The sequence below is a fragment of the Tachyglossus aculeatus genome, chromosome 1 (assembly GCF_015852505.1).
Source record: "Tachyglossus aculeatus isolate mTacAcu1 chromosome 1, mTacAcu1.pri, whole genome shotgun sequence".
Taxonomy (NCBI): Eukaryota; Metazoa; Chordata; class Mammalia; order Monotremata; family Tachyglossidae; genus Tachyglossus; species Tachyglossus aculeatus.
In genome coordinates this window covers 2476614-2496318 of record NC_052066.1, presented here as the reverse complement: position 1 = coordinate 2496318, position 19705 = coordinate 2476614, and the positions used below count along the sequence as shown (strand labels likewise).

At 45.1% G+C, this 19705-nt stretch overlaps 1 protein-coding gene across 1 annotated transcript in view; it reads right to left on the bottom strand.

Moving 5' to 3' along the window:
• The window catches only part of LOC119925345 (glycerol-3-phosphate dehydrogenase [NAD(+)], cytoplasmic-like), a 72857-nt gene that overhangs the window by 37853 nt on the left and 15299 nt on the right, over window positions 1–19705 (bottom strand). Inside the window, exons 2-4 of the mRNA XM_038743437.1 lie at window positions 14950–15127; window positions 8921–9061; window positions 2864–3002 (exon numbers count right to left, since the gene is read on the bottom strand). Of these exons, the coding sequence (XP_038599365.1) occupies window positions 2864–3002; window positions 8921–9061; window positions 14950–15127 (458 nt within the window). The remainder of the gene's footprint in view (window positions 1–2863; window positions 3003–8920; window positions 9062–14949; window positions 15128–19705) is intronic.

Below are 19705 nucleotides of genomic sequence, written 5' to 3'. Positions count from 1 at the left end.
GTCCCTTCACTTCTCTGTGCGTCCGTCCCCTCATCTGTAAAATGGGGGTGACGACCGTGAGCCCCCCGTGGGACAACCTGATCACCTTGTAACCTCCCCGGCGCTTAGAACAGTCCTTGTCAGAGGTCGTGGGTTCAAATCCCGCCTCTGCCCATTTGACTTTGGGCAAGTCCCTTCACTTCTCTGTGCCTCTGTTCCCTCATCTGGAAAATGGGGGTGAAGACCGTGAGCCCCCCGTGGGACAACCTGATCACCTTGTAACCTCCCCGGCGCTTAGAGCAGTGCTCTGCACATAGCGTCAGAGGTCATGGGTTCAAATCCCACCTCTGCCCATTTGACTTTGGACAAGTCCCTTCACTTCTCTGGGCCTCCGTCCCCTCATCTGTAAAATGGGGGTGAAGGCCGTGAGCCCCCCGTGGGACAACCTGATCACCTTGTAACCTCCCCGGCGCTTAGAACGGTGCTCTGCACATAGTGCCAGAGGTCGTGGGTTCAAATCCCACCTCTGCCCATTTGATTTTGGGCAAGTCCCTTCACTTCTCTGGGCCTCTGTCCCCTCATCTGTTAAACGGGGGTGAAGACCGTGAGCCCCCCGTGGGACAAACTGATCACCTTGTAACCTCCCCGGCGCTTAGAACAGTGCTCTGCACATAGCGTCAGAGGTCATGGGTTCAAATCCCACCTCTGCCCATTTGACTTTGGACAAGTCCCTTCACTTCTCTGTGCCTCTGTCCCCTCATCTGTTAAACGGGGGTGAAGACCGTGAGCCCCCCGTGGGACAAACTGATCACCTTGTAACCTCCCCGGCGCTTAGAACAGTGCTCTGCACATAGCGTCAGAGGTCGTGGGTTCAAATCCCGCCTCTGCCAATTTGACTTTGGAAGTCACTTCACTTCTCTGGGCCTCCGTCCCCTCATCTGTAAAATGGGGGTGAAGACCGTGAGCCCCCCGTGGGACAACCTGATCACCTTGGAACCTCCCCGGCGCTTAGAACAGTGCTCTGCACCTAGCGTCAGAGGTCGTGGGTTCAAATCCCGCCTCTGCCAATTTGACTTTGGAAGTCACTTCACTTCTCTGGGCCTCCGTCCCCTCATCTGTAAAATGGGGGTGAAGACCGTGAGGCCCCCGTGGGACAACCTGATCACCTTGTAACCTCCCCGGCACTTAGAACGGTGCTCTGCACATAGTGTCAGAGGTCATGGGTTCAAATCCCGCCTCTGCCCATTTGACTTTGGGCAAGTCCCTTCACTTCTCTGGGCCTCCGTCCCCTCATCTGGAAAATGGGGGTGAAGACCGTGAGCCCCCCGTGGGACAACCTGATCACCTTGGAACCTCCCCGGTGCTTAGAACAGTGCTCTGCAAATAGTGTCAGAGGTCGTGGGTTCAAATCCCCGCTCTGCCCATTTGACTTTGGACAAGTCCCTTCACTTCTCTGTGCCTCCATCCCCTCATCTGTAAACTGGGGGTGAAGACCGTGAGCCCCCCGTGGGACAACCTGATCACCTTGTAACCTCCCCGGCGCTTAGAACAGTCCTTGTCAGAGGTCGTGGGTTCAAATCCCGCCTCTGCCCATTTGACTTTGGGCAAGTCCCTTCACTTCTCTGTGCCTCTGTTCCCTCATCTGTAAAATGGGGGTGAAGACTGTGAGCCCCCCGTGGGACAACCTGATCACCTTGTAACCTCCCCGGTGCTTAGAACAGTGCTCTGCAAATAGTGTCAGAGGTCGTGGGTTCAAATCCCGCCTCTGCCCATTTGACTTTGCAAGTCACTTCACTTCTCTGGGCCTCCGTCCCCTCATCTGTAAAATGGGGGTGACGACCGTGAGCCCCCCGTGGGACAACCTGATCACCTTGTAACCTCCCCGGCGCTTAGAACAGTGCTCTGCACATAGTGCCAGAGGTCGTGGGTTCAAATCCCACCTCTGCCCATTTGATTTTGGGCAAGTCCCTTCACTTCTCTGGGCCTCTGTCCCCTCATCTGTTAAACGGGGGTGAAGACCGTGAGCCCCCCGTGGGACAACCTGATCACCTTGTAACCTCCCCGGCACTTAGAACAGTGCTCTGCACATAGTGCCAGAGGTCGTGGGTTCAAATCCCACCTCTGCCCATTTGATTTTGGGCAAGTCCCTTCACTTCTCTGTGCCTCCGTCCCCTCATCTGTAAACTGGTGGTGAAGACCCTGAGCCCCCCGTGGGACAACCTGATCACCTTGTAACCTCCCCGGCGCTTAGAACAGTGCTCTGCACATAGTGCCAGAGGTCGTGGGTTCAAATCCCACCTCTGCCAATTTGACTTTGGGCAAGTCCCTTCACTTCTCTGGGCCTCCGTCCCCTCATCTGCAAAATGGGGGTGAAGACCGTGAGCCCCCCGTGGGACAACCTGATCACCTTGTAACCTCCCCGGCACTTTGAGCAGTGCTCTGCACATAGCGTCAGAGGTTGTGGGTTCAAATCCCGCCTCTGCCCATTTGACTTTGGGCAAGTCCCTTCACTTCTCTGTACCTCCGTCCCCTCATCTGTAAAATGGGGGTGAAGACCCTGAGCCCCCCGTGGGACAACCTGATCACCTTGGAACCTCCCGGGCGCTTACAGAGGTCGTGGGTTCAAATCCCACCTCTGCCCATTTGACTTTGGACAAGTCACTTCACTTCTCCGGGCCTCCGTCCCCTCATCTGTTAAATGGTGGTGAAGACCGTGAGGCCCCGGGTGGGACAACCTGATCACCTTAGAACAGTGCTTTGCACATAGTAAGCGCTTAATAAGTGCTATTATTATTATTATTACTATTATTATTATTATTATTATTACACCGAGTCCATCCCAGTGACTCCGGTGCTTGTCCCCAAGGGTCCCGGGGGGCCTCACCAATGGTCGTCTCGCAGAATTTCTCCTCGGCCACCTCGTTGGCGATGTTGGCCCCCATGAGCACGCTCACCTCGATGTCCAGCTTCTCGCGGATCAGGTCGGAGATGAGCTTCAGGCCCCCTGGACCCTCGTCCACCCCCTGCCCGGGGTCAACCGGGAGCGGGTGAGGGGGCGTCCAAGACAGCCCGGGGGCGGGATGGGGTCCGCAGGACGCCAATTCGTTCATTCAACCGTATTTACGGAGCGCTTACTGTGCGCAGGGCACTGGACTAAGCGCTTGGGAAGTCCAAGTTGGCAACAACATCTAGATCAATCTATCAATCAATCAATCGTATTTATTGAGCGCTTACTGTGTGCAGAGCACTGGACTAAGCGCTTGGGAAGTCCAAGTTGGCAACAACATCTAGATCAATCAATCAATCAATCAATCGTATTTATTGAGCGCTTACATCTAGAGATGGTCCCTACCTGACAGCGGGCTCACAGTCTAGAAGGGGGAGATGGACAATCAATCAATCAATCAATCAATCAATCGTATTTATTGAGCGCTTACTGTGCGCAGAGCACTGGACTAAGCGCTTGGGAAGTCCAAGTTGGCAACAACATCTAGATCAATCAATCAATCAATCAATCATATTTATTGAGCACTTACATCTAGAGACGGGCCCTACCCGACAGCGGGCTCACAGTCTAGAAGGGGGAGACGGACAATCAATCAATCAATCAATTGTATTTATTGAGCGCTTACTGTGCGCAGAGCACTGGACTAAGCGCTTGGGAAGTCCAAGTTGGCAACAACATCTAGAGCAATCAATCAATCAATCAATCAATCGTATTTATTGAGCGCTTACATCTAGAGACGGGCCCTACCCGACAGCGGGCTCACAGTCTAAAAGGGGGAGACGGACAATCAATCAATCAATCAATCAATCGTATTTATTGAGCGCTTACTGTGCGCAGAGCACTGGACTAAGCGCTTGGGAAGTCCAAGTTCGCAACAACATCTAGATCAATCAATCAATCAATCAATCAATCGTATTTATTGAGCGCTTACATCTAGAGACGGGCCCTACCCGACAGCGGGCTCACAGTCTAAAAGGGGGAGACGGACAATCAATCAATCAATCAATCAATTGTATTTATTGAGCGCTTACTGTGCGCAGAGCACTGGACTAAGCGCTTGGGAAGTCCAAGTTGGCAACAACATCTAGAGCACACTTTTAGACTGTGAGCCCACTGTTGGGTAGGGACCGCCTCTATATGTTGCCAACTTGGACTTCCCAAGCGCTTAGTACAGTGCTCTGCACACAGTAAGCGCTCAATAAATATGATTGATGATGATCAATCAATCAATCGATCATATTTATTGAGCGCTTACATCTAGAGACGGGCCCTACCTGGCAGCGGGCTCACAGTCTAGAAGGGGGAGACGGACAATCAATCAATCAGTCAATCAATTGTATTTATTGAGCGCTTACATCTAGAGACGGTCCCTACCTGACAGCGGGCTCACAGTCTAGAAGGGGGAGATGGACAATCAATCAATCAATCAATCAATCATATTTATTGAGCACTTATTGTGTGCAGAGCACTGTGCTAAGCGCTTGGGAAGTCCAAGTCGGCAACATATAGAGACGGTCCCTACCCAACAGCGGGCTCACAGTCTAGAAGGGGGAGACAGAGAATCAATCAATCAATCAATCAATCATATTTATTGAGCGCTTACTGTGTGCACAGCACTGTACTAAATGCTTGGGAAGCCCAAGTCGGCAACATATAGAGACAGTCCCTACCCAATGGCGGGGTCACAGTCTAGAAGGGGGAGACAGAGAATCAATCAATCAATCAATCAATCATATTTATTGAGCGCTTCCTGTGTGCAGAGCACTGTACTAAGCGCTTGGGAAGTCCAAGTTGGCAACACATAGAGACGGTCCCTACCCAACGGCGGGCTCACAGTCTAGACGGGGGAGACAGAGAACAAAACCAAACATACTAACAAAATAAAATAAATAGAATAGATATGTACAAGTAAGATAAATAAATAAACAACAAAACAGGCGGACGGGTGTCAAGTTGTCAGAACAAATAGAATTATTATTATTAAATCTCGATCATTCTTCAGAAGGAGCATCATGCAGCTGTGATTCACAGTAAAATAAATAGAATAGATATGTACAAGATAAATACATAAATAAATAAACAACAAAACAGGCGGACGGGTGTCAAGTTGTCAGAACAAATAGAATTGATTATTATTAGTAAATCTCAATCGTTCTTCAGAAGGAGCATCATGCAGCTGTGATTCACAGTAAAATAAATAGAACAGATATGTACAAGTAAGGTAAATACATAAATAAATAAACAAGAAAACAGGCGGACGGGTGAAGTTGTCAGAACAAATAGAATTGATTATTATTAGTAAATCTCAATCATTCTTCAGAAGGAGCATCATGCAGCTGTGATTCACAGTAAAATAAATAGAATAGATATGTACAAGATAAATACATAAATAAATAAACTACAAAACATGCCCCAAGTATTCCTTTCCAAGTGAATAACATGAATGCAGCAAGCGCTCAATAAATACGATTCAATGAATGAATGAATTACTCTATTTATTCATTTATTTTACTAGTCCATATTTATTCTATTAATTTTCTTTTGTTAATATGTTTGGTTTTGTCGTCCATCTCCCCCTTCTAGACTGTGAGCCCACTGTTGAGTAGGGACCGTCTCTAGGTGTTGCCGCCTTGGACTTCGCAAGCGCTTAGTACAGTGCTCTGCACACAGTAAGCACTCAATAAATACAATTGAATGAATCAAGAATTTACTCCATTTATTTTACTTGTACATATTTTTTCTATTTATTTTCTTTTGTTAATAAGTGTTGTTTTATCGTCCATCTCCCCCTTTTAGACTGTGAGCCCGCCGTTGGGTAGGCACCGTCTCTATATGTTGCCGACTTGGACTTCCCAAGCGCTTAGTACGGTGCTCTGCACACAGTAAGTGCTCAATAAATACGACTGAATGAATAAATATGATTGGATGGATGAATGAAAGGAGCAAGGGGCCTGGGGGTTATAGTCCAGTGCTCTGCACACAGTAAGCGCTCAATAAATACGATTGAATGAATAAATATGATTGAATGCAGTAAGCGCTCAATAAATACGAATGAATGAATGAATGACTCCATTTATTGTACTTGTACATATTTATTCTATTTATTTTCTTTTGTTAATATGTTTTGTTTTGTTGTCTGTCTCCCCCTTCTAGCCTGTGAGCCCGCTGATGGGTAGGGACCGTCTCTAGATGTTGCCGACTTGGACTTCCCAAGCGCTTAGTCCAGTGCTCTGCACACAGTAAGTGCTCAGTAAATACAATTGAATGAATGAAGGAATTACTCTATTTATTCATTTATTTTACTTTATTTTCATTTATTTATTCTATTTATTTTCTTTTGTTAATATGTTTGGTATGTCATCCACCTCCCCCTTCTAGACTGTGAGCCCGCCGTTGGGTAGGGACCGTCACTATATGTTGCCAACTTGTACTTCCCAGGCACTTAGTACAGTACTCTGCACACAGTAAATGCTCAATAAATACGATTGAATGAATGAATGACTCCATTTATTTTACTTGTACATATTTATTCTATTTATTTTATTTTGTTAATATGTTTGGTTTTGTCATCCATCTCCCCCTTCTAGACTGTGAGCCCGCCGTTGGGTAGGGACCGTCTCTATATGTTGCCGACTTGGACTTTCCAAGCGTTTAGTACAGTGCTCTGCACACAGTAAGCGCTCAATAAATAAAATTGAATGAAGGAAGGAATTACTCTATGTATTCATTTATTTTACTTGTACATATTTATTCTATTTATTTTCTTTTGTTAATGCTTTGTTTTGTCGTCCATCTCCCCCTTCTAGACTGTGAGCCCACCGTTGTGTAGGGACCGTCTCTATATGTTGCCAACTTGTACTTCCCAAGCGCTTAGTCCAGTGCTCTGCACACAGTAAGCACTCGATAAATACAATTGAAAGAATGAAGGATTTACTCCATTTATTTTACTTGTACATATTTAGTCTATTTATTTTCTTTTGTTAATATGTTTGGTTCTATCATCCATCTCCCCTTTCTAGACTGTGACCCCGCCGTTGGGTAGGGACCGTCTCTAGATGCTGCCAACTTGGACTTCCCAAGCGCTTAGTCCAGTGCTCTGCACACAGTAGCGCTCGATAAATACGACTGAATGAATAAATATGATTGAATGGATGAATGAAAGGAGCAAGGGGCCTGGGGGTTATAGTCCAGTGCTCTGCACACAGTAAGCGCTCAATAAAGACGATTGAACGAATAAATATGATTGAATGCAGTAAGCCCTCAATAAATACGATTGAATGACTGAATTACTCTATTCATTTATTGTACTTGTACATATTTATTCTATTTATTTTCTTTTGTTAATATGTTTGGTTTTGTCGTCCATCTCCCCCTTCTAGACTGTGAGCCCGCCGCTGGATAGGGACCGTCTCTATATGTTGCCGACTTGGACTTCCCAAGCGCTTAGTCCAGTGCTCTGCACACAGTAAGCGCTCAATAAATACGATTGAATGAATGAAGGAATTACTCCATTCATTTATTTTACTTGTACATATTTATTCTATTTATTTTCTTTTGTTAATATGTTTGGTTCTGTCATCCATTTCCCCTTTCTAGACTGTGACCCCGCCGTTGGGTAGGGACCATCTCTCTATGTTGCCAACTTGGACTTCCCAAGCGCTTAGTCCAGTGCTCTGCACACAGTAAGCGCTCGATAAATACGACTGAATGAATAAATATGATTGAATGGATGAATGAAAGGAGCAAGGGGCCTGGGGGTTATAGTCCAGTGCTCTGCACACAGTAAGCGCTCAATAAAGACGATTGAATGAATAAATATGAGTGAATGCAGTAAGCCCTCAATAAATACGATTGAATGACTGAATTACTCTATTCATTTATTGTACTTGTACATATTTATTCTATTTATTTTCTTTTGTTAATATGTTTTGTTCTGTCGTCCATCTCCCCCTTCTAGACTGTGAGCCCACCGTTGTGTAGGGACCGTCTCTATATGTTGCCAACTTGTACTTCCCAAGCCCTTAGTACAGTGCTCTGCACACAGTAAGCACTCAATAAATACAATTGAATGAATGAAGGAATTACTCCATTTATTTTACTTGTACATATTTATTCTATTTATTTTCTTTTGTTAATATGTTCTGTTTTGTCGTCCATCTCCCCCTTCTAGACTGTGAGCCCGCGGTTGGGTAGGGACCGTTTCTATATGTTGCCGACTTGGACTTCCCAAGCGCTTAGTACAGTGCTCTGCACACAGTAAGCGCTCAATAAATACGACTGAATGAATAAATATGATTGAATGGATGAATGAAAGGAGGAAGGGGCCTGGGGGTTATAGTCCAGTGCTCTGCACACAGTAAGCGCTCAATAAATACGATTGAATGAATAAATGTGATTGAATGCAGTAAGTGCTCAATAAATATGATTGAATGAATGAATTACTCCATTCATTTATTGTACTTGTACATATTTATTCTATTTATTTTCTTTTGTTAATATGTTTTGTTTTGTCGTCCATCTCCCCCTTCTAGACTGTGAGCCCGCCGTTGGGTAGGGACCGTCTCTATATGTTGCCGACTTGGACTTCCCAAGCGCTTAGTCCAGTGCTCTGCACACAGTAAGCGCTCAATAAATACAATTGAATGAATGAAGGAATTACTCCATTTATTATACTTATATATATTTATTCTATTTATTTTCTTTTGTTAATATGTTTGGTTCTGTCGTCCATCTCCCCCTTCTAGACTGTGAGCCCACCGTTGGGTAGGGACCGTCTCTAGATGCTGCCAACTTGGACTTCCCAAGCGCTTAGTCCAGTGCCCTGCACACAGTAAGCGCTCAATAAATACGACTGAATGAATAAATATGATTGAATGGATGAATGAAAGGAGCAAGGGGGCTGGGGGTTATGGGGGGTGGTGGAGGGGGGCTTACCTTGATGAGGGAGATGCCAAAGGCCCCGGGTTTGAGGTGTCCCGCCATCTGGGCACAGGTGGGCGCGATGAACTGATGGGGCAGGACGAAGACCAGGATGTCGGCCCCGGCCACGGCGTCCACTACATCCGGCACGGCCACCTGGGTGGGGACCAATATGTTGCCAATTTGTACTTCCCAAGCGCTTAGTACAGTGCTCTGCACATAGTAAGCGCTCAATAAATACGATTGAGGATGATGAGGATGACGGGCGAGACCACCCCGGGTCACAGGGCGCCCACCGAGGCCAACCTCGGAGGCCTTCCCACCCTGAGCCCCCTCCATCCTCTCCCCATTCCCCCCAGCCTTACCTCCTTCAATCAATCAATCAATCAATCGTATTTATCGAGCGCTTACTGTGTGCAGAGCACTGTACTAAGCGCTTGGGAAGTCCAAGTTGGCAACATCTAGAGACGGTCCCTACCCAACAGTGGGCTCACAGTCCAGAAGCTCCTTCCCCTCCCCACAGCACCTGGATATATGTATATATGTTTGTACGGATTTATTACTCTATTTTTTTATTTATTTGACTTGTACATATTTATTCTATTCATTTTATTTGGTTAATGTGTTCTGTTTTGTCGTCCGTCTCCCTCTTCTAGACTGTGAGCCCGCTGTCGGGTAGGGACCGTCTCTAGATGTAGCCAACTTGTACTTCCCAAGCGCTTAGTCCAGTGATCTGCGCACAGTAAGCGCTCGATAAATACGATTAAATGAATGAATGAATGTACATATGTTTGTACAGATTTATTACTCTATTTTTTAATTTATTTGACTTGTACATATTTATTCATTTTATTTGGTTAATGTGTTCTGTTTGGTCGTCCGTCTCCCCCTTATAGACTGCGAGCCTGCTGTTGGGTAGGGCCCGTCTCTATATAATAATAATAATAATAGCATTTATTAAGCGCTTACTATGTGCAAAGCACTGTTCTAAGCGCTGGATATGTGGCCAACTTGGACTTCCCAAGCTCTTAGTACAGTGCTCTGCACACAGTAAACGCTCGATAAATACAATTGAATGAATGAATGAATGTATACATGTTTGTACAGTTTTATTACTCTTTTTTTATTTATTTGACTTGTACATATTTATTCTATTCATTTTCTTTGGTTAATGTGTTATGTTTTGTCATCCATCTCCCCCTTCTAGACTGTGAGCCCACTGTCAGGTAGGGACCATCTCTAGATGTGGCCAATTTGGACTTTCCAAGCGCTTAGTACAGTGCTCTGCACACAGTAAGCGCTCGATAAATACGATTAAAGGAATGAATGAATGTATATATATTTGTACAGATTTATTACTCTATTTTTTTATTTATTTTACTTGTACATATTCATTCTATTTATTTTATTTGGTTAATATGTTCTGTTTTGTCAGCCGTCTCCCCCTTCTAGACTGTGAGCCCACTGACAGGTAGAGACCGTCTCTAGATGTGGCCAACTTGGACTTCCCAAGGGCTTAGTCCAGTGCTCTGCACAACGTAAGCGCTCGATAAACACGATTAAATGAATGAATGAATGTATATATGTTTGTACAGATTTATTACTCTTTTTTATTTATTTTACTTGTACATATTTATTCTATTTGGTTAATATGTTCTATTTTGTCGTCCATCTTCCCCTTCTAGGCTATGAGCCCACTGTTGGGTAGGGACCATCTCTATGTGTGGCCAACTTGGACTTCCCAAGCGCTTAGTCCAGTGCTCTGCACACAGTAAGCGCTCAATAAATACGATTAAATGAATGAATGTATATATGTTTGTACAGATTTATTACTCTTTATTTATTGATTTTTTTGGTACATATTTATTCTATTCATTTTATTTTGTTAATATGTTTTGTTTTGTTGTCCGTCTCCCCCTTCTAGACTGTGAGCCTGCAGTTGAGTAGGGACCGTCTCTATATGTTGCCAACTTGCACTTCCCAAGCGCTTAGTCCAGTGCTCTGCACACAGTAAGCACTCAATAAATACGATTGAATGAATGAATGAATGTATATGAATGTATATGTTTGTACAGATTTATTACTCTATTTATTCATTTATTTTGCTTGTACATATTTATTCTATTTATTTTATTTGGTTAATATGTTTTGTTTTGTCGTACATCTCCCGTTTCTAGACTGTGAGCCCGCTGTCAGGTAGGGACCGTCTCTAGATGTTGCCGACTTGGACTTCCCAAGTGCTTAGTCCAGTGCTCTGCACACGGTAAGCACTCAATAAATACGATTGAATGAATGAATATTTATTTTTATTTATTTTATTTCTACACATTTAGTCTATTTTATTTTGTTAATATGTTTTGTCTTGTTGTCCGTCTCCCCCTCCTAGACTGTGAGCCCGCTGTCGGGTAGGGACCGTCTCTAGATGTGGCCAACTTGGACTTCCCAAGCGCTTAGTCCAGGGCTCTGCCCACAGTAAGCGCTCAATAAATACGATTGATTGATCACCTGTATATACGTACATATGTCGCTCAATAAATACGATTGATTGATCACCTGTATATACGTACATATGTTTGTACGTATTTATTACTCTATTCATTTTATTTGTACATATTGTATTTATTTTGTTAGTATGTTTGGTTTTGTTGTCTGTCTCCCCCTTCTAGGCCGTGAGCCCGCCGCTGGGTAGGGACCGTCTCTAGATGTTGCCAACTTGTCCTTCCCAAGCGCTCAGTCCAGTGCTCCGCACACAGTAAGCGCTCAATAAATACGATTGATTCTATTCATTTTATTTTGTTAGTATGATTTTGTTCTCTGTCTCCCCCTTTCAGACTGTGAGCCCACTGTTGGGTAGGGACCGTCTCTAGATGTTGCCATCTTGGACTTCTCAAGCGCTTAGTCCAGTGATCCGCACACAGTAAGCGCTCAATAAATACGATTGATTGATTGATCACCTGTATATACGTACATATGTTTGTATGTATTTATTACTCTATTCATTTTATTTGTACATATTGTATTTATTTTGTTAATATGTTTGGTTTTGTTGTCTGTCTCCCCCTTCTAGGCCGTGAGCCCGCTGCTGGGTAGGGACCGTCTCTAGATGTTGCCAACTTGTCTTTCCCAAGCGCTCAGTCCAGTGCTCCGCACACAGTTAGCGCTCAATAAGTAAGATTGATTCTATTCATTTTATTTTGTTAGTATGGTTTTGTTCTCTGTCTCCCCCTTTTAGACTGTGAGCCCGCTGTCGGGTAGGGACCGTCTCTAGATGTTGCCATCTTGGACTTCCCAAGCGCTTAGTCCAGTGCTCTGCACACAGTAAGCGCTCAATAAATACGACTGATTGATTGATTGATCACCTGTATATACGTACATATGTTTGTACATACTTATTACTCTATTTATTCATTTTATTTGTACATATTGTATTTATTTTGCTAATATGTTTGGTTTTGTTGTCTGTCTCCCCCTTCTAGACTGTAAGGCCGCTGTTGGGTAGGGACCGTCTCTAGATGTTGCCAACTTGGACTTCCCAAGCGCTCAGTCCAGCGCTCCGCACGCAGTAAGCGCTCAATAAATACGATTGATTGATAGCTAGGGACCGTCTCTAGATGTTGCCAACTTGGACTTCCCAAGCGCTCAGTCCGGCGCTCCGCACACAGTAAGCGCTCAATAAATACGATTGATTGATTGATTGCTGGGGACCATCTCTAGATGTTGCCAACTTGGACTTCCCAAGCGCTTAGTCCAGTGCTCCGCACACAGTAAGCGCTCAATAAATACGATTGATTGATTGATTGCTAGGGACCGTCTCTAGATGTTGCCAACTTGGACTTCCCAAGCGCTCAGTCCGGTGCTCCGCACACAGTAAGCGCTCAATAAATACGAGTGATTGATTGATAGCTAGGGGCCGTCTCTAGATGTTGCCAACTTGGACTTCCCAAGCGCTCAGTCCAGTGCTCCGCACACAGTAAGCGCTCAATAAATATGATTGATTGATTCTATTCATTTTATTTTGTTAGTATGGTTTTGTTCTCTGTCTCCCCCTTTTAGACTGTGAGCCCACTGTTGGGTAGGGACCGTCTCTAGATGTTGCCATCTTGGACTTCCCAAGCGCTTAGTCCAGTGCTCCGCACACAGTAAGCGCTCAATAAATACGACTGATTGATTGATTGATCACCTGTATATACGTACATATGTTTGTACGTACTTATTACTCTATTTATTCATTTTATTTGTACATATTGTATTTATTTTGTTAATATGTTTGGTTTTGTTGTCTGTCTCCCCTTCTAGGCCGGGAGCCCGCCGCTGGGTAGGGACCGTCTCTAGATGTTGCCAACTTGGACTTCCCAAGTGCTCAGTCCAGTGCTCCGCACGCAGTAAGCGCTCAATAAATACAATTCATTGATTCTATTCATTTTATTTTGTTAGTATGGTTTTGTTCTCTGTCTCCCCCTTTCAGACTGTGAGCCCACTGTTGGGTAGGGACCGTCTCTAGATGTTGCCAACTTGGACTTCCCAAGCGCTTAGTCCAGTGCTCTGCACACAGTAAGTGGTCAATAAATACAATTGATTGATTGATTGCTAGGTACCATCTCTAGATGTTGCCAACTTGGACTTCCCAAGTGCTCAGTCCGGTGCTCCGCACACAGTAAGCGCTCAATAAATACGATTGATTGATTGATTGATTGCTAGGGACCGTCTCTAGATGTTGCCAACTTGGACTTCCCAAGCGCCCAGTCCGGCGCTCCACACACAGTAAGCGCTCAATAAATACGATTGATTGATTGATTAATAGGGACTGTCTCTAGATGTTGCCAACTTGGACTTCCCAAGCGCTCAGTCCGGTGCTCCGCACACAGTAAGCGCTCAATAAATACGATTGATTGATTGATTGCTAGGGACCATCTCTAGATGTTGCCAAATTGGACTTCCCAAGCGCTCAGTCTGGTGCTCCACACACAGTAAGCGCTCAATAAATACGATTGATTGATAGCTAGGGGCTGTCTCTAGATGTTGCCAACTTGGACTTCCCAAGCGCTCAGTCCGGTGCTCCGCACACAGTAAGCGCTCAATAAATACGATTGATTGATTGATTGATTGCTAGGGACCGTCTCTAGATGTTGCCAACTTGGACTTCCCAAGCGCCCAGTCCGGCGCTCCACACACAGTAAGCGCTCAATAAATACGATTGATTGATTGATTAATAGGGACTGTCTCTAGATGTTGCCAACTTGGACTTCCCAAGTGCTCAATCCGGTGCTCCGCACACAGTAAGCGCTCAATAAATTTGATTGATTGATTGCTAGGGACCGTCTCTAGATGTTGCCAACTTGGACTTCCCAAGCGCTCAGTCCAGCGCTCCGCACGCAGTAAGCGCTCAATAAATACGATTGATTGATAGCTAGGGCCCGTCTCTAGACGTTGCCAACTTGGACTTCCCAAGCGCCCAGTCCGGCGCTCCGCACGCAGTAAGCGCTCAATAAATACGACTGATTGATAGCTAGGGGCCGTCTCTAGATGTTGCCAACTGGGACTTCCCAAGCGCTCAGTCCGGCGCTCCGCACACAGTAAGCGCTCAATAAATACGATTGATTGATTGATTAATAGGGACTGTCTCTAGATGTTGCCAACTTGGACTTCCCAAGCGCCCAGTCCGGCGCTCCGCACACAGTAAGCGCTCAATAAATACAATTGATTGATTGATTGCTAGGGACCGTCTCTAGATGTTGCCAACTTGGACTTCCCAAGCGCTCAATCCGGTGCTCTACACACAGTAAGCGCTCAATAAATACGATTGATTGATTGATTAATAGGGACTGTCTCTAGATGTTGCCAACTTGGACTTCCCAAGCGCTCAGTCCGGCGCTCCGCACGCAGTAAGCGCTCAATAAATACGATTGATTGATAGCTAGGGACCGTCTCTAGATGTTGCCAACTTGGACTTCCCAAGCGCCCAGTCCGGCGCTCCGCACGCGGTAGGCGCTCAATAAATACGAGGGGATGAATGGACGTGGCAGGCCCGAGCCGGGCGGACTCACCACGTTGGGGGGCAGCTTGTGTCCCGGCAGGTACTTGACGTTCTCGTGGTCTTGGTTGATGATGTCGGTCAGCTTGCGGCCGCCCACCGTCTCCTCGAACACCCAGAGCCGCACGGTGGGCGCGAAGCGGCCCGAGCTGCTCACGTTGCGCCCGATGATCTTGGAGATGGCAGAGCCCCTGGAAGGAGGGGACACGGCCCCGACACAAAAACACACGCACTCCGTCATCCGATCATTATTTCAGCCCTATTTATTGAGCGCTTCATAATAATAATAACAATAATGGCATTTATTAAGCGCTTACTATGTGCAAAACACTGCTCTAAGCACAGGGGAGGTTGCCAGGCGATCAGGTTGTCCCACATGGGGCTCGCAGTCTTCATCCCTATTTTACAGATGAGGGTACTGAGGCACAGAGGAGTGAAGTAATAATATAATAATAATGATAGCATGTATTAGGTTGCAAGGCGATCAGGTTGTCCCACATGGGGCTCGCAGTCTTCATCCCTATTTTACAGATGAGGGTACTGAGGCACAGAGGAGTGAAGTAATAATATAATAATAATGATAGCATTCATTAGGTTGCAAGGTGATCAGGTTGTCCCACATGGGGCTCGCACAGTCTTCATCCCCGTTTTACAGATGAGGGAGCTGAGGCACAGAGGAGTGAAGTAGTAATATAATAATAACGATAGCATTTATTAGGTTGCAAGGCGATCAGGTTGTCCCACATGGGGCTCACAGTCTTCATCCCCGTTTTACAGATGAGGGAACTGAGACACAGAGGAGTGAAGTAATAATATAATAATAATGATAGCATTTATTAAGCGCTTACTAGGGGCAAAGCACTGTTCTAAGCACGGGGGAGGTTGCAAGGAGATCAGGTTGTCCCACATGGGGCTCGCACAGTCTTCCTCCCTATTTTACAGATGAGGGAACTGAGGCACAGAGGAGTGAAGTAATAATATAATAATAATGATAGCATTTATTAAGCGCTTACTATGTGCAAAGCACTGTTCTAAGCGCGGGGGAGGTTGCAAGGTGATCAGGTTGTCCCACATGGGGCTCACAGTCTTCATCCCTGTTTTACATATGAGGGAACTGAGGCACAGAGGAGTGAAGTAATAATATAATAATAATGATAGCATTTATTAAGCGCTTACTATGTGCTTAAGCGCGGGGGAGGTTGCAAGGCGATCAGGTTGTCCCACATGGGGCTCATAGTCTTCATCCCCATTTTACAGATGAGGGAACTGAGGCACAGAGGAGTGAAGTAATAATATAATAATAATGATAGCATTTATTAGGTTGCCAGGCGATCAGGTTGTCCCACATGGGGCTCACAGTCTTCATCCCCATTTTACAGATGAGGGAACTGAGGCACAGAGGAGTGAAGTAATAATATAATAATAATGATAGCATTTATTAGGTTGCAAGGCGATCAGGTTGTCCCACATGGGGCTCACAGTCTTCATCCCTATTTTACAGATGAGGGAACTGAGGCACAGAGGAGTGAAGTAATAATATAATAATAATGATAGCATTTATTAAGCGCTTACTATGGGCAAAGCACTGTTCTAAGTGCAGGGGAGGTTGCAAGGCGATCGGGTTGTCCCACATGGGGCTCACAGTCTTCATCCCTGTTTTACAGATGAGGGAACTGAGGCACAGAGGAGTGAAGTAATAATATAATAATAATGATAGCATTTATTAGGTTGCAAGGCGATCAGGTTGTCCCACATGGGGCTCACAGTCTTCATCCCCGTTTTACAGATGAGGGAGCTGAGGCACAGATGAGTGAAGTAATAATATAATAATAATGATAGCATTTATTAGGCGCTTACTATGGGCAAAGCACTGTTCTAAGCGCGGGGGAGGTTGCAAGGCGATCAGGTTGTCCCACATGGGGCTCACAGTCTTCATCCCCATTTTACAGATGAGGGAACTGAGGCACAGAGGAGTGAAGTAATAATATAATAATAACGATAGCATTTATTAGGTTGCAAGGCGATCAGGTTGTCCCACATGGGGCTCACAGTCTTCATCCCCATTTTACAGAAGAGGGTACTGAGGCACAGAGGAGTGAAGTAATAATATAATAATAATGATAGCACTTATTAAGCGCTTACTATGGGCAAAGCACTGTTCTAAGAGCGGGGGAGGTTGCAAGGCGATCAGGTTGTCCCACATGGGGCTCACAGTCTTCATCCCCATTTTACAGATGAGGGAACTGAGGCACAGAGGAGTGAAGTAATAATATAATAATAATGATAGCATTTAGCAGCATGGCTCAGTGGAAAGAGCCCGGGCTTTGGAGTCAGAGGTCATGGGTTCGAATCCCGACTCCGCCAACGTGCCTGCTGTGTGACCTTGGGCAAGTCACTTCACTTCTCGGAGCCTCAGTTCCCTCATTTGTAAAATGGGGATGATGACTGTGAGCCCCACACGGGCAACCTGATCACATTGTATCCCCCCCAGCGCTTAGAACAGTGCCTTGCACATAGTAAGCGCTTAACAAATGCCATTATTATTATAAGCGCTTAGTACAGTGCTCTGCGCACAGTAAGCGCTCAATAAATATGATTGATGATTTATTAAGCGCTTACTATGTGCAAAGCACTGTTCTAAGTGCGGGGGAGGTTGCAAGGCGATCAGGTTGTCCCACATGGGGCTCACAGTCTTCCTCCCTATTTTACAGATGAGGGAACTGAGGCACAGAGAAGTGAAGTAATAATATAATAATAATGATAGCATTTATTAGGTTGCAAGGTGATCAGGTTGTCCCACATGGGGCTCACAGTCTTCATCCCCATTTTACAGATGAGGGAACTGAGGCACAGAGGAGTGAAGTAATAATATAATAATAATGATAGCATTTATTAGGTTGCAAGGCAATCAGGTTGTCCCACATGGGGCTCACAGTCTTCATCCCCGTTTTACAGATGAGGGAACTGAGGCACAGAGGAGTGAAGTAATAATATAATAATAACGATAGCATTTATTAGGTTGCAAGGCGATCAGGTTGTCCCACATGGGGCTCACAGTCTTCATCCCTATTTTACAGATGAGGGAACTGAGGCACAGAGGAGTGAAGTAATAATATAATAATAATGATAGCATTTATTAAGCGCTTACTAGGGGCAAAGCACTGTTCTAAGCACGGGGGAGGTTGCAAGGAGATCAGGTTGTCCCACATGGGGCTCGCACAGTCTTCCTCCCTATTTTACAGATGAGGGAACTGAGGCACAGAGGAGTGAAGTAATAATATAATAATAATGATAGCATTTATTAAGCGCTTACTATGTGCAAAGCACTGTTCTAAGCGCGGGGGAGGTTGCAAGGTGATCAGGTTGTCCCACATGGGGCTCACAGTCTTCATCCCTGTTTTACATATGAGGGAACTGAGGCACAGAGGAGTGAAGTAATAATATAATAATAATGATAGCATTTATTAAGCGCTTACTATGTGCTTAAGCGCGGGGGAGGTTGCAAGGCGATCAGGTTGTCCCACATGGGGCTCATAGTCTTCATCCCCATTTTACAGATGAGGGAACTGAGGCACAGAGGAGTGAAGTAATAATATAATAATAATGATAGCATTTATTAGGTTGCAAGGTGATCAGGTTGTCCCACATGGGGCTCACAGTCTTCATCCCCATTTTACAGATGAGGGAACTGAGGCACAGAGGAGTGAAGTAATAATATAATAATAATGATAGCATTTATTAGGTTGCAAGGCGATCAGGTTGTCCCACATGGGGCTCACAGTCTTCATCCCTATTTTACAGATGAGGGAACTGAGGCACAGAGGAGTGAAGTAATAATATAATAATAATGATAGCATGTATTAGGTTGCAAGGCGATCAGGTTGTCCCACATGGGGCTCGCACAGTCTTCATCCCTGTTTTACAGATGAGGGAACTGAGGCACAGAGGAGTGAAGTAATAATATAATAATAATGATAGCATTCATTAGGTTGCAAGGTGATCAGGTTGTCCCACATGGGGCTCGCACAGTCTTCATCCCCATTTTACAGATGAGGGAACTGAGGCACAGAGGAGTGAAGTAATAATGTAATAATAATGATAGCATGTATTAGGTTGCAAGGCGATCAGGTTGTCCCACATGGGGCTCACAGTCTTCATCCCTATTTTACAGATGAGGGAACTGAGGCACAGAGGAGTGAAGTAATAATATAATAATAACGATAGCATTTATTAGGTTGCAAGGCGATCAGGTTGTCCCACATGGGGCTCGCACAGTCTTCATCCCTATTTTACAGATGAGGGAGCTGAGGCACAGAGGAGTAAAGTAATAATATAATAATAATGATAGCATGTATTAGGTTGCAAGGCGATCAGGTTGTCCCACATGGGGCTCACAGTCTTCATCCCCGTTTTACAGATGAGGGAGCTGAGGCACAGAGGAGTGAAGTAATAATATAATAATAATGATAGCATTTATTAAGCGCTTACTATGTGCAAAGCACTGTTCTAAGCGCAGGGGAGGTTGCAAGGCGATCGGGTTGTCCCACATGGGGCTCACAGTCTTCATCCCTGTTTTACAGATGAGGGAACTGAGGCACAGAGGAGTGAAGTAATAATATAATAATAATGATAGCATTTATTAGGTTGCAAGGCGATCAGGTTGTCCCACATGGGGCTCACAGTCTTCATCCCCGTTTTACAGATGAGGGAGCTGAGGCACAGAGGAGTGAAGTAATAATATAATAATAATGATAGCATTTATTAGGCGC